The 12901-nt window shown below is 37.7% G+C and overlaps 1 protein-coding gene across 2 annotated transcripts in view; it reads right to left on the reverse strand.

Annotated features, from left to right (window-relative positions):
• Positions 1-7557: 7557 nt before the first annotated feature.
• ME1 (malic enzyme 1) overlaps positions 7558-12901 on the reverse strand; it is a 244408-nt gene continuing 239064 nt past the window's right edge. For both annotated transcript variants that reach the window (XM_049896434.1, XM_049896442.1), the window contains 2 exons: positions 11452-11550; positions 7558-7899 (listed from right to left, as the gene is read on the reverse strand). In XM_049896434.1, the coding sequence (XP_049752391.1) occupies positions 7729-7899; positions 11452-11550 (270 nt within the window). In that variant the 3' untranslated portion in view covers positions 7558-7728. The remainder of the gene's footprint in view (positions 7900-11451; positions 11551-12901) is intronic.

Raw genomic sequence — 12901 nt, forward strand, 5'->3', positions numbered from 1 at the left:
CCATATTAACCATAGTATTTGCCACAAGCCTCCCAGTTTAGAGAGAAGAGCCATTAAAACTCTTTTCATGGATACTAGTATTCTCCTCAAAAATATATTTCTCAAGACCTTAGTGAAAAGCAGGGCTTCAAACTTGTTCTGCCCAGTTCAGCCATGGCCGATGAAGGGAAACCTGAATGGACTTGAATTTTTAAAATGTAGGTGAAGCGAAATGGTAACTGGAATGGAAAAAATTACAGGTCAAAGCCCTGCTAGAAGCTTAACCTCCATCTTAGAAAGCAGGGTAGTGTATGAGTCACATGGCAACCAAATTTCTTGGTCAGATTTTCAGCAGAGGCGGAAACAGCCATGGTGGTAGGCTAGGCTGTTTTGAATGTGTGTCGCTCTCTGCAGTCCTGCCAATAATCCAATCTCACATTTCAGGCTCCTTAAAGGGTTCACTACACCTCTTCCAAGTCTCCCATTCCAGGGCTTTGACCCATAATTTTTCCCATTCAGGTTATCATTCTGCTTCACCCACATTTTAAAAATTCAGATCTGTTCCGACTTCGCCTCCTCAGCCATGACTGAACCGATTCGAACTGGTTCAAAGGCCTGGTGAAAGGAGGGTCACTCACTGATAAATCCTTTCAGGAGACTTAGGGGATCATTAGGATTAGGATGATCAGATTGCACACAAGAAATACACTCCAACATTCCTATCTTTGTACATCTTTGAAGTCCTCTCTTATTCCAAGGAATGTTTTCATTCTCTATCTCATTTAATGTGAGCTATTATTTTTTTTTTATCTTTTATTATTATTATTATTATTAAGTCCTTGTTTCAGTCAACCACCTGAACCAGCAAGAATTACTCCCAGCTGCTCAAGGCACCACAATAAACCCAACATTTGTGGCAAGTGCACCCATGTCGATCAATTCTGCCTAATCCAAAATTACATTTCTCCTTTCTTGGTCTAGCATTCTCAGAATCCCGTACATTTTTCCTGAGGTTGTTGCCAAGATAAATGAACAAAGTCTAGAATTCTTTTGGTGTGTGAATCTTCTCCTCCCGAGTTTGCCTTTATAATTGAATCCACCTCAGGCCCTCCTCATGTTGGAATCTGATTTTATGCTTGTAGAGATAATGAGAAGAAATATGAGGTAAATTGGCTTCCCTTTGCACCCTCAGTTGAAGTTGTTACAAGATCTTCAAAGCAAGGCAGTAACACCCTCATTAGACAGGAAGAGCTCCCCCTTTTGTTAACAAGGGAAGACATGTCAACTGTCCTAGTTTGTCCAGGTCTGAGGCGTGTCCTGAGGTACAGGACTTTCAGTGCTTAACGTGGTCACTCTTGTTTGGGATGTGCCGAATCCTCCAAATCCCCCTACCCATAGATCCCTCTTCCAAACCTTGGGTCCTATTCTTTTCTTGGTTCACACTGCTTTTTATCCCTTAATTTGTAGTGGTACCTTTACTCACTAAGTTCTCACAATTTCCAGGTCCATCTGTGAGCCCCCTGTTCTCATGACTTTGATGTATATATAAATATCTGTTAGAGAAATGTCCCCCTTTGCTTTTCTTTTGCCAACTGATTTAGTAATGTCTGGCCATTATTTTTTCAATTTTGTAGAAAGGTGAGTTAAAATATTCAACTATTATTGTAGATTTGTTTACTTACCTTTTATTTCTGTCAATTTCTTCTCAGTGTATTTTGAAGCTATTTTATGAGGAACATTCTCAATCAGAATTGTTACGTCTTCTGACAATTAACCCTTTTATTACTATCCTGGTAACATGCCTTGTCAGGAAGTCTACTTTATCTGATATTAATAGAGCCACACCAGTTTTCATAGACTTACAGTTTTATGTGTCATGGATTGAATTATGTCCCCGCCAAAAAAATGTGTCTATCAATTTGGCTGGGCTGTGATTCAAGGTATCGTGTGATTTTCCTATATGTTGTAAATTCTGCCTCTATGATGGTAATGAGGGGAGAGGGGATGGGCGGCAGTTGTGTTAGTGAGGCAGGACTCAATCTATAAGATTGAATTGTGTCTTGAGGCAATCTCTTTTGAGATATAAGAGAGAGAAGCCAGCAGAGAGACAGGGGACCTCATACCACCAAGAAAGCAGTGCCAGGAGCAGAGCATGTCCTTTGGACCCAGGGTCCCTACGCAGAGAAGCTCCTAGTCCAGGAGAAGACTGATGAGATGACTGACAGAGAAAGCCTTCCCCTGCACCTGACACCCTGAAATTGGACTTTTAGCCTACTTCATTGTGAGAAAATAAATTTCTCTTTGTTAAAGCCATCCATTTGTGGTATTTCCCTTATAGTGGCACTAGATGACTAAGTCAGTATGAGATTACCTTTTTCAATCATTTTATTTTCAAACTTTCTGTGTCATTATATTTATATATGTCCTATAAGCAGCACATAGTTGAGTCTTTTTTTTTTAATCCAGTGACAATCTTTGCTTTTAAATTGGAGTGTTTAGCTCATTTACATTTAATGTAATTACTGATAAAGTTGTGTTTAAGTCTACCATCTTGCTATTTGTTTTATATTTATCCCAGAAGGTAAGCTGTTAATTTCTGTTCTTCGATCTTCCTTTCTGCCTTTTGGATTAATCGACTATTTTTATTATTTTTCTATTTTATCTCTATCACTATATTAGTCAGTGTTTTTCAGAAATAGAACTAATAACGTATAGATATACACACATGCTAACAGAGTTAAGAAATTGGCTCATGTGACTGAGGGGGCTGGCAAGTTTGAAATTTGTAGGGCAGACTGGCAACTCAGTCATGAGATAATGATGCAGTTTTGTAGCAGAAACTCTTCTTTTCTGAAAAACCTCAGGTTTTGCTTTTTAGGCTCTCAACTGATTTGATGAGGCCTTACTCACATTATCAAAGATTATCTCCTTTACTCAAAGTCAACTGATTTGAATTTGTGGCAGAGACAGTGCTATGTATTCATCAAGCCTGGCTCATTTTATATACTCAGGGCCACAGAAAAGCTACATATCTCTGTATTGCTATACCATTGGGACATGACTGAGTGTTAGCCAACAGAATATAGGTAGAGATGACTTGCCATAAAATCCTTGCATGATCCTCCATGCTTTTTTGTCCCTTTTCTTGGTGATCTTGGAGGCCACATGATGAAGATGGTGGCATTACAAAATGAAAGGACCTTCCCTTCCAACTGACTGCATTAGATAATAATGCAAGCATTGCTTTCAACTGAGTCACAACTATTGGGAGGAGGGGATAAATATTGGAGTTCACAAGAAGGGCCTTGTAAACCCCTTAGGCTTTGAGTTGCCACTAGAAGGGTTATTTCCTGAAGAACCGATAACTAAACCCATTGCCATCGAGTCAATTCTGACTCAGTGACCCTATAGGACAGAGTAGAACTGTCCCCATAGGGTTTCCAAGGTTGTAAATCTTTAAGGAAACAGATTGCCACATCTTTCTCCTGAGGAGTGGCTGGTGGATTTGAACTACTAACTCTTTGGTTAACAGCCTAGTGCTTTAACCAGCCCAAACCTCACAGGGCTGAAGCTCAACTTTTCACTTCAGTACCTGATTAGATTAAGGTGATATGGGACCATTAGTTCCTCTAGCCTAGCCACTGGTCAGAAGCAAACATTAATCCTTTTTGAAGGAAAATAACAACATTCAGAGCTCATTGTTACTAAAGCATTAATCTGAGAAAGTTAGTTTCTTGTTGCATTGGCTCAATTAGGAAAATAAAGTCCAGAATCCTTTACACACCTTATAAATCTTTTCAATAACTGGCCTTTCCCTTCTTCTCCAGAGCCATTGCTAGCCGCTCTTACTGGCATTCTGTGTAACCATACCAATCTCATTTCAGGTCTTCATATACTATGCTGTCTCTTGTCTTGGGACATTTGCACATGCTTTTCTTCCCTCCCTACACACACACACACGTCACCTGTAAACATCTATTTCTCCCTGAAGTCTTCCCTGACCTTTTCCCACTAGTGTTATTTATTCCTGCCTTGTGCTCCACTTGCATTTTTATATTTCCTCTGATAATAGCAAATGGGCTATTAAAAATTATTAAATAATTTTCTTGTCTTGGGCTTTTCAAGGCTGGCTTAGTAAGAGTGGCTAGCAGTTTTTTTTTTTTTTTTAATAATTAACTATATTGAGTCATTATTTACAAAGATAGTTTCAAGTAAAAATTTCCCATAGACTTAAGCTGTACCTTTTTATGGAAATTATATCTCTCAATGCAGTATTACAGTTATTGGTATATATCAGCCTCTTCACAACCTGTACTATCCAATATGGTGGCTATTAGGCAGATGTGGCTATTGAGCACTTGAAATGTGGCTAGTCTGAACTGAACTAAAATGGAAGTGTAAAATACGCACTGAATTTTGAAGACTTACTAGGATCAGAATGTAAAATATCACTAGTAATTTTTCCTATTGTTTACATATTGAAATGATAATATTTTAGATATATCGAACTTAAATCTATTACTAATACTAATTCCATCTTTTTAAAAAATTTTATTGTGGTAAGATACACATAACAAAAAGTTATGTATACACTAAAATTTTTCAATGTCATTTTAACCATTTTTAAAGTGTAGAATTCAGTGACATGAATCACATTCACCATGTTGGGTACCATCACCATTATCCATTTCCAAAGCTTTTACATCACTCCAAGAAGAAACTCAGTACCTCCTTCAATAATAACTCCCATTCCTGTCCTCCACCGAGCTCCTGGTAACTACTAATAAACTCATCTATTTTATTTTTAATGTAGCTACTAGAAATTTTAAATTACATTTATGTGGCTTGCCTTTTTTCTATTGAACAGTACTGTTCTATAGTGTAGTAAAAAGAAAACAGAACCACGAAGAAAGATAAACCTGTATTTAAAGCCCATCTTCTTCACTTAAAGGAGCTGTGGTGGCACAGTGGTTAAAGCGCTCAGCTGCAAACTGAAAGGTCAACATTCAAACCCACCAGCTGCTCCTCTGGAGAAAGATGTGACAGTCTGCTTCCGTAAAAATTACAGCCTTGGAAACCTTATGGGGGCAGTTCTACTCTGTCCTACAGGGTCACTATGAGTGGAAATCAACTTGACAGCAGTGGGTTTTTGGATCTCTAGACTTATTACATCTCTAGACTTGGAATGTTACTTAAAATATCTACTTCATGAATTAACCACAGGGATTATATTAAATAAAATGATGTGTGTAGAATACTTGGTACCTAGTAAGTAATCGCAAAATGCTTGTTTTGTTATCTTTCCTTGAGGACAAATATCTCACTCATCATAGTATCCAGCATATATGATTACATATATTATTAAATGAATTCAGTTTGTGCTGAAATTAGCAGTATAAAAGTATTTTAAAAATTCATGATACCTAGTCATATGACCTCCAAGACCAAGCATTAACAATTTTAAAATGTAACATTTTAAGAAAAGACAATTATTTTATAATTTTATTCCTTCTTTTCTGAGCTTTAATAAATTGTTTTGCATACGTAAATACATTTAGTTAGCAATATAAGATAACATGGAAACAGACAAGAAATAGAAAGGCATTCTGTATCTTTTCCAAATAGCTATATTGAGGAAACTCTTAACTAAATGTTACCTTCAGAAACACCCTACCCTTTCTACTCACACCTAAGCAATTTCTGTAACCTTCAGCTTTCCATAAAATCATTTCATAGTGTAGTTTATCTTGAAAGACATCTTACACTCTTTAAAGTATTACTTCAAAAACAGAAAACTCCCCTGCGAATAAATAGCAAATGTTTTTGCACCTGAGCTTAAGAATTAAAATATTTTTTTCGTTAGTACAATGACTAGTTTCTAAAGTGAAATTTGAAATTAACATGAATTTCTGGTGCTGCAACTAATCTTCCCCTTAGAATGGTCATGGTCATAAAAATATTTTAATATCTGATGCAAAGATATTTTCTGATATTGAGAAAGTTGTCATAAAACTATTTTCTCCAAACTCAGAGAAAAGCGAGTTTACTGGAACACAGTGAGGTTTTAATTACCTGAGCTAATCAAGGAAACATTAGGTGTGACGATTAAGGTTATATGTCAACTTGGCTGGGCCATGATTCTCACTGGTTTGGCAGTTCTATGATGTTGGGATCACTTCCATGATGAGATTTGCTGTAATATGGTGGGATCTGCTGTGAGTAGCCAATCAGTTGAAAGAGAATTTCCTTGGGTGTGTGGCCTGCATTGAATATAAGTGGACATTCTGACAAGGCTTGTGGGCTTTGGCTCACTGTGGATCCCACAACTGGCTCCTGTCCATCTGACCTTTGTTTTTTGGTACTTGAGCTAGCAGCTTACCTGTGGTCTTGTCTGCCAACCTTGGGATTTGTCGATCTTGGCAACCTGTGAGCAAGAGCCCTGTTGTCTGACCTGCCAGTCTTGGGTTTGCTAGCCCCTACAGCTATGTGAATCAGGAGAAGCCTCTATCCTGGCCCATGTACTTGGGACATTCCAGCCTCTACAACCACGTGAGCCATTTCCTTGATATAAATCTCTCTTTAAACACTTTACTGGTTTTGCTTCTCTAGAGAACCCAGCCTAAGACATTAGGGCAGTTCCTCAAGTAGGGACTGATCTTCTCTGGGAACCATGGTCTTGCTCTTAACTCCTAAGATGCTTGTTTTAAGAGGTAGGCTCTTCGGGCAGCTCCTTCTTGAGCAGCTTACCTACTCTCCACTATGGCCCTCTCATTGCTCAGGCTGTACTCAACTGAAGGTACCAACATCAGGACAGAGGCCATAGTCTGAAAAGGCCTTGTAGCAAAAGTATGAAGGTAGCTGAAGGATACGGCATTTGGTCAGGAGAAATAAAGGTAGCTTTTTTTAGAAGGAATTTTTGACCAGGGACTAAGGTGATAAGAGCTTAATAAGATGTAACAATGGCAAAAGAATATTAAAATCTAAGGTTGCATAAAGCACTGTAAACAGCAATGAGCTTTCTCAGAAATGTTAAAATTCAATTGTACAAAATGAACAAATATAATCGAGGACTTGGATGAAAATACCTAAGAACTTATTTTTCTCTAGGCAACAAAATAACTGTTGTTTCTGTTTTAGTAAAAGTTTATCTATTCCATTTTAACAAAATGGTCACCAAAGAATTGTAGATTTTAATGCTGAGCATATCAATTTATTATTAATTTTGGTCTTCCCACTAGTTAAAACAAAAAACCATTGCCATCAACTTAATTCTGACTCATAGTGACCCTGTAAGACAGAGCAGAACTACTCCATAGGGTTTCCAAGTCTGTAAATCTTTACAGAAACAGACTGCCACACCTTTCTCCCGCAGAGTGGCTGGTGGGTTCGAACTGCCGACTTTTCTGTTAGCAGTTGAGCATTTAATCACTGCACCACCAAAGTTCCTTTCCCATTAGCTGCCTTTATAAAAATGATGAGTTTTGCAGTAGCAGGCACAATAACTTTTAAAGAGGATTTGAGAAAAATTAAGATAGAAACCATAAATAAGCAGAAGACAAATGAAACAAAATTGTCTAGTGTAATGTTTATTGTAATTTATATTAGTATTCTTCTATAAATTATTAGATTGTTGAAGTAAAATTATCTTAATCTAAGCATTTTATGAATTATTATAAAAGATTCCAGCCTTTAAAAATTATGAAAGACCTCAAGGTCTCCTTAATGAAATTAGAAAGGTCAGCTATTATTCTACTGGTCAACTTTGGTCTGTATTTTCTGAGCCTCTTCAGGCCAGGAGTAACAATCAGGTAGAATCTGGTCATAATCAGTGCTGTACATTTGAGAGCGGACAAATGCTTCCTTGTTTTGGGGCTCAGGATAAACTGTGGCTGTCTTTTCCTGGTAGGCGTCTTTCACAATCTAAAAAAAAGAAAATAATATTAATTACTAAGTACAGTTAATGATGAAGACAGGTCAGTAGAAGTTTTCGTCAGTTATAAAAAATTTATAGCTTATATCTTATCTGTTGCTTAAAAATCAATTATATTATTTAAAAAAGCACACGCATATATACATAAAAAACAAAAACCAAACCCATTGCCATTGAGTCAATTCTGACTCATAGTGACCCCCCTATAGGACAGAATAGAACTGCCCCATAGTATTTCCAAAGAGCACCTGGTGGATTCGAATTGCTGACCTATTGGTTAGTAGCTGCAGTTCTTAACTACTAAGCCACGAGGGTTGCCACACATACACAGGAGCATATAAAATAAAAATGCAATCATAACTCATAGCAAGAAGGGGAAATGATCATATATCAAGAGGGAAAGATGACATCAGCAACGAAGGAAAGTGTGAATACTGGAGATTTATTCAGGTGTGATCACAGCAGGTATTCTCAGATAAACCTGTGTTGACATGGTCTGACTAATAATTAACTTGACTGACTCATAGTGACCCTATGGGACAGAATAGGACTGCCCCAAAGAGTTTCCAAGGAGCGCCTGGCAGATTTGAACTGCTGACCTTTTATTTAACAGCCGTAGCACTTAACCACTATGCCACCAGGGTTTCCGCTGACCCAATAGGGCTTCTTAATCCTGTTCATCTAATCTGCCTGGGCTCCATAGTCGCTTTCACTGATTCTTGCCAATATCATAGAATCTCTTGTCTCTATGGCTTTGTGTGACATTCACAGTTCTAGTCCCCAATCTGGGGAACCCTCAGTGCTGGCTTTCTCCTTTCATGGCTCTCCATCATAGAACCATGCTATAGGTCTACCGTGATGTCACACTTTTCCTAACCTTACTTGAGCCTACTGAAGTCTTTCATAATTACTCTATTCTTTTTTTAAAAAATTTCCTGTCATAGTTTCCAAAAAGCAATTCCAAACCTTCTCCCATCTTCAATTTTCCATTTGACTCTACTAAGAATATTTCAACTAAAAGGAAACTATCTCAGTTTACCAATTCACACTGTCTCCACTATCTTCATACATTCTCTTTCCCTAACATCTTTGAGAAAAATAGATTCTCCTCGTCAAAATTCATTGCTCCATATGTGCTCTTTATTTCACTCCAGCTAAAAAAAATTATAATAATAACTGAGGAGCTATTTGCATGACAGACTTATTTGGATAATTTCAGAGGATCTCAGAATGATTAAGTATCTCTTCTCAATGTGAAATTATGCATTTATGAAAAATTGTAAAGACTGTAGTATCATGAAGAAATGTTTGTGGAAAAAGCAGGAAACAAAAGCATGTGTACATTATGATTATAATAAGCTTAGAAAAAAAGGAAGCATATGAAAATATTGGGAGCATACATACCAAATGATAATAATGCCTGTGTTAGAAAAGTAGAATATCAGATATTCTCCTTTTCTCTTTTTTCCTAAGTGCATATATGTCATTATTACTTAACAGTTTTATTGAGCTATAATTCACACACCACAGAACTCAACTATTTAAGTGTACAATTCAATTAGTTTTAGTAAATTTACAGCATTGTGCAACCATTATCACATCCAGTTTTAGAACATTTTCATCACCACAGAAAGATCCTTTGTGCCTGCTTACAATGGCTATATTATTTGACGATAAAACATCTTGTTTCACTACTTAGCACAGACCATGTGAAAGTTTACCTCCTCTTTCTACTCCCAAGACATACTGTATTAATGATTCCCTCTCTCAATGAAATCTTTATTCTCTCCTTGTCAATGCCAAACTCTGAGTGGCTGATATTTTCTAGCTTCTCTAACGCTCCTTTGACTTTTTAACCTCTTGTACTACCAAAATTGCTTTTGTAAAAGTCTCTGATAACTTCCTAAACGCCAAGTATGAAAGTCTTCATCTGTTTGTCTCTCCAGGATTTGGTTTTATTGATCATAACTTTCATTCCCATCCTGAAATAGTCTCTATTCTAATTTCTGACATGTTGCTTAGTTCTGAGCCTTTTCTTAAAATCCTGACCACTTCTCATCTTAATTGGCTTCTTCTCTTTCTTCTGTCCTGTCTTCTTCCCTCTCTATCCTTCTTTCTTGGCAACCTCAACCACTCCTAGAGCTCCCCCTGTTACCACATGTGGACGATTCCCACGTCTTTACATCTAGCCTCTCTTCAAGCCTCAGTCATTTCTACAGACCTGTTAGGACTATACATCTGAATGTGCCACCGAGGCCTCCAACTTGCAGTCCACTTACCTCATCTTCCTCCCTGAAGTTGTTCTTTGTTCTCATTTCCCAATTTCTGTCTATGCACCCAGCATTCTCCCATTACTCTAGGTGTAATATCTCTGAGTCTTTTCATACTCCACTTCCTGTCCCCTGCTTTCTTACTTTCCCCTCTAACCATATGCTAACTCCTTTTCATTTAAAACTCCAAAATGAACTTAAAATAATAATATGCTGTTCAGTACATTAACAGTCCAAACTAGTTAAAACCTAGTAGATAGGAATCAGTAGAAAATATGAACCCACTCTTTCATAAATAAATAACCAAGCAGATTATTATCTAATGTTTTTAGAAGGGTTGTTTGTATTTTGAAGCACCCACACTCCAATCAACAACATTGAATCCTTAATGATTTTTAAATAAACTTGCTAATAGTTTAAACCCTCAATTTTTCACCAGGAATGATTGTGCAGCCCAGGGGATAGATATCTGGCAATGTCTGGAGACATTTTTGGTTGTCACAGCTGGGAGTAGGGAGTGCTACTGGCATCTAGTGGGTAGAAGCTAGGGAGGCTGATAAATATACTACAATTCCCAGGACAACCCCTTACACAAAGAGTTACACAACCAAAATGTCTACAGTGCTGAGATTGAGAAATCATAGTTTAAACATGTAACTACATTAAAGGAAAGTCAATTTCTCTCTCATTTTAGTTATAGAAAAATTCCTGGCATTTAGATTCATCTAGCTCCTTTTGGGTTTTAGCTCCTCCAATCGCTCAACCACCACTCCAAAAGCTTATGAGTTCTTTGTCTTCATTGTTTTGCCTACTTCCCAGTATTATCAATCGTGACATCAGTCATTTAAGATGCTATATACATGGAGACATGGCAAGATGTATATAATAAGGCAGGTGCTTCAAGGTCTAAATATCACTCTACCATATCTGCAATATTTTGGTGAGTATCACAAGTGTGATATGTAAAAGAATAACTAAAAAATGTCGAAATGGGAGAACCTGACTAAAAGGAATCCCTAATTAATTATTTGAGTTATGGGAGGAAAAAAAGAAAGATAAGGAAATTAATGATTGAATCCAACTGTTCCATTCTTTCCTAAGAGTCAGCCATGGCTCTTAAGCCCTACTGAGCCACTGTGCCTCATTTCTCTGATGCAGTAAGTTGGTATTTCAGATATACATTTCAAAGAAGATGATTTTTGGTATTTAAAAATGCATATTTAGCAAGAGAAAAAAGGAAAAATAATGAGAATTGAATAAGAGTGGTTTTACCTTTTCTGCAATTTTCAGAGAAACCTCCCTAATGGTGTTCAAGGGAGGATAAAGCCGGCCCTCTTCTAAGTGTTTATCGGACACTTGCTGGGCTATAACCTTAAACAAATAAACAAAAAAAGAAACAAACCTTTACACTTCAAACCATATAATGTGGTGGTAAGGAGCAGTGAATAGTCCATTATAAGTAAATGGTCACATATAATGGTCATGTATAGAATCAGATTACGTTAATGTAATCATCTAATTTTGTCTCCTCATTTTATTGACAGAAAAACTGAGCCCAGAGAGGCTTGGTGATTGGTGGGATCACATAATTACTGAAAAAGCTGGGATTAGAATCCAGCTTTCCTCCTTAGTCCAGTTCCTTTTCCACTGTACCATGAAATGCTGGATACTTCCCATTTTGACACACCAAGGGAACAGGAAAAAAGAGGTGAAACCAAGGAAGAAGAGCATCAGAGGAGGATGACAGAAGTGGTGGAAAAGGACCTGGGAAGAAGAGGAAAGAGGGTATAAAAGGCTATCATGCCATTACTCCTAGCTCACATAATCTTGCACAAGAGGTTATTATTGTTAGCTGCCATCAAGTCAGTCTCTGACTCATGGCTACCCCATGTACAAATGAATGAAAAGCTGCCTGGTCCTGCATCATCCTCGTGACTGGTTGCAGATTGGACCATTGTGATCTATATGGTTTTCACGGGCTGGATTTTGGAAGTAGATCACTGGGCCTTTCTTCCTAGTCTTTGTCTTGAAACTCCACTGAAACCTAACTGTTCAGCATCATAATGAGAAAAAAACCGAACCCAATTCTGACTCATAGCAACCCTAAAGAACAGAGTAGAACTGTCTTATAGGGTTTTCAAAGCTGTAATCTTTATAGAAGCAGACTGCCACATCTTTCTCCTATGGAGCGGCTGGTGGGTTTGAACTGCCAAACTTTCGGTTAGCAGCTGAGTGCATTAACCAATGTACCACCGTGGCTCCTCTTTAGCATCATAGCAACCTACTAGCCGTCACTGGCAGACAGGTGTGGCCGCGCATGGGGTACATTGGCTGGGAATTGAACCCGGGTCTCCTACGTGGAGAGAGAGAGTTCTACCACTAAATCATCAATGCACTTATGCACGTTGACTCTATACAGAGTTTGCAACTTTACACAAATTCTGGATTATCTTGAATCACCTTGCTAGTCCCAGTATCTTCTTTCCCCAAACCATCCCTTTTTTCTAAATCAAAAAAGGCTAAATTATTTATTGAACCCTACTAGGGCAAAGAGGTGGATTCAGCAACCTTGGAGTTCCCTTTACTCTAAGAGCATGACTAAGTCTCTTACTGGGATGAATCTAAATCAGCTTGTAGCTAGGCCTTTATTTAACAAAACTGTGGATATAGGGAAGAATAGAAAACCTTCCTTATTTGAGAAGTTTTGAATAAAACCAAACGT

The sequence above is a fragment of the Elephas maximus genome, chromosome 1, assembly GCF_024166365.1.
Source record: "Elephas maximus indicus isolate mEleMax1 chromosome 1, mEleMax1 primary haplotype, whole genome shotgun sequence".
In the NCBI taxonomy this organism is placed as follows: domain Eukaryota; kingdom Metazoa; phylum Chordata; class Mammalia; order Proboscidea; family Elephantidae; genus Elephas; species Elephas maximus.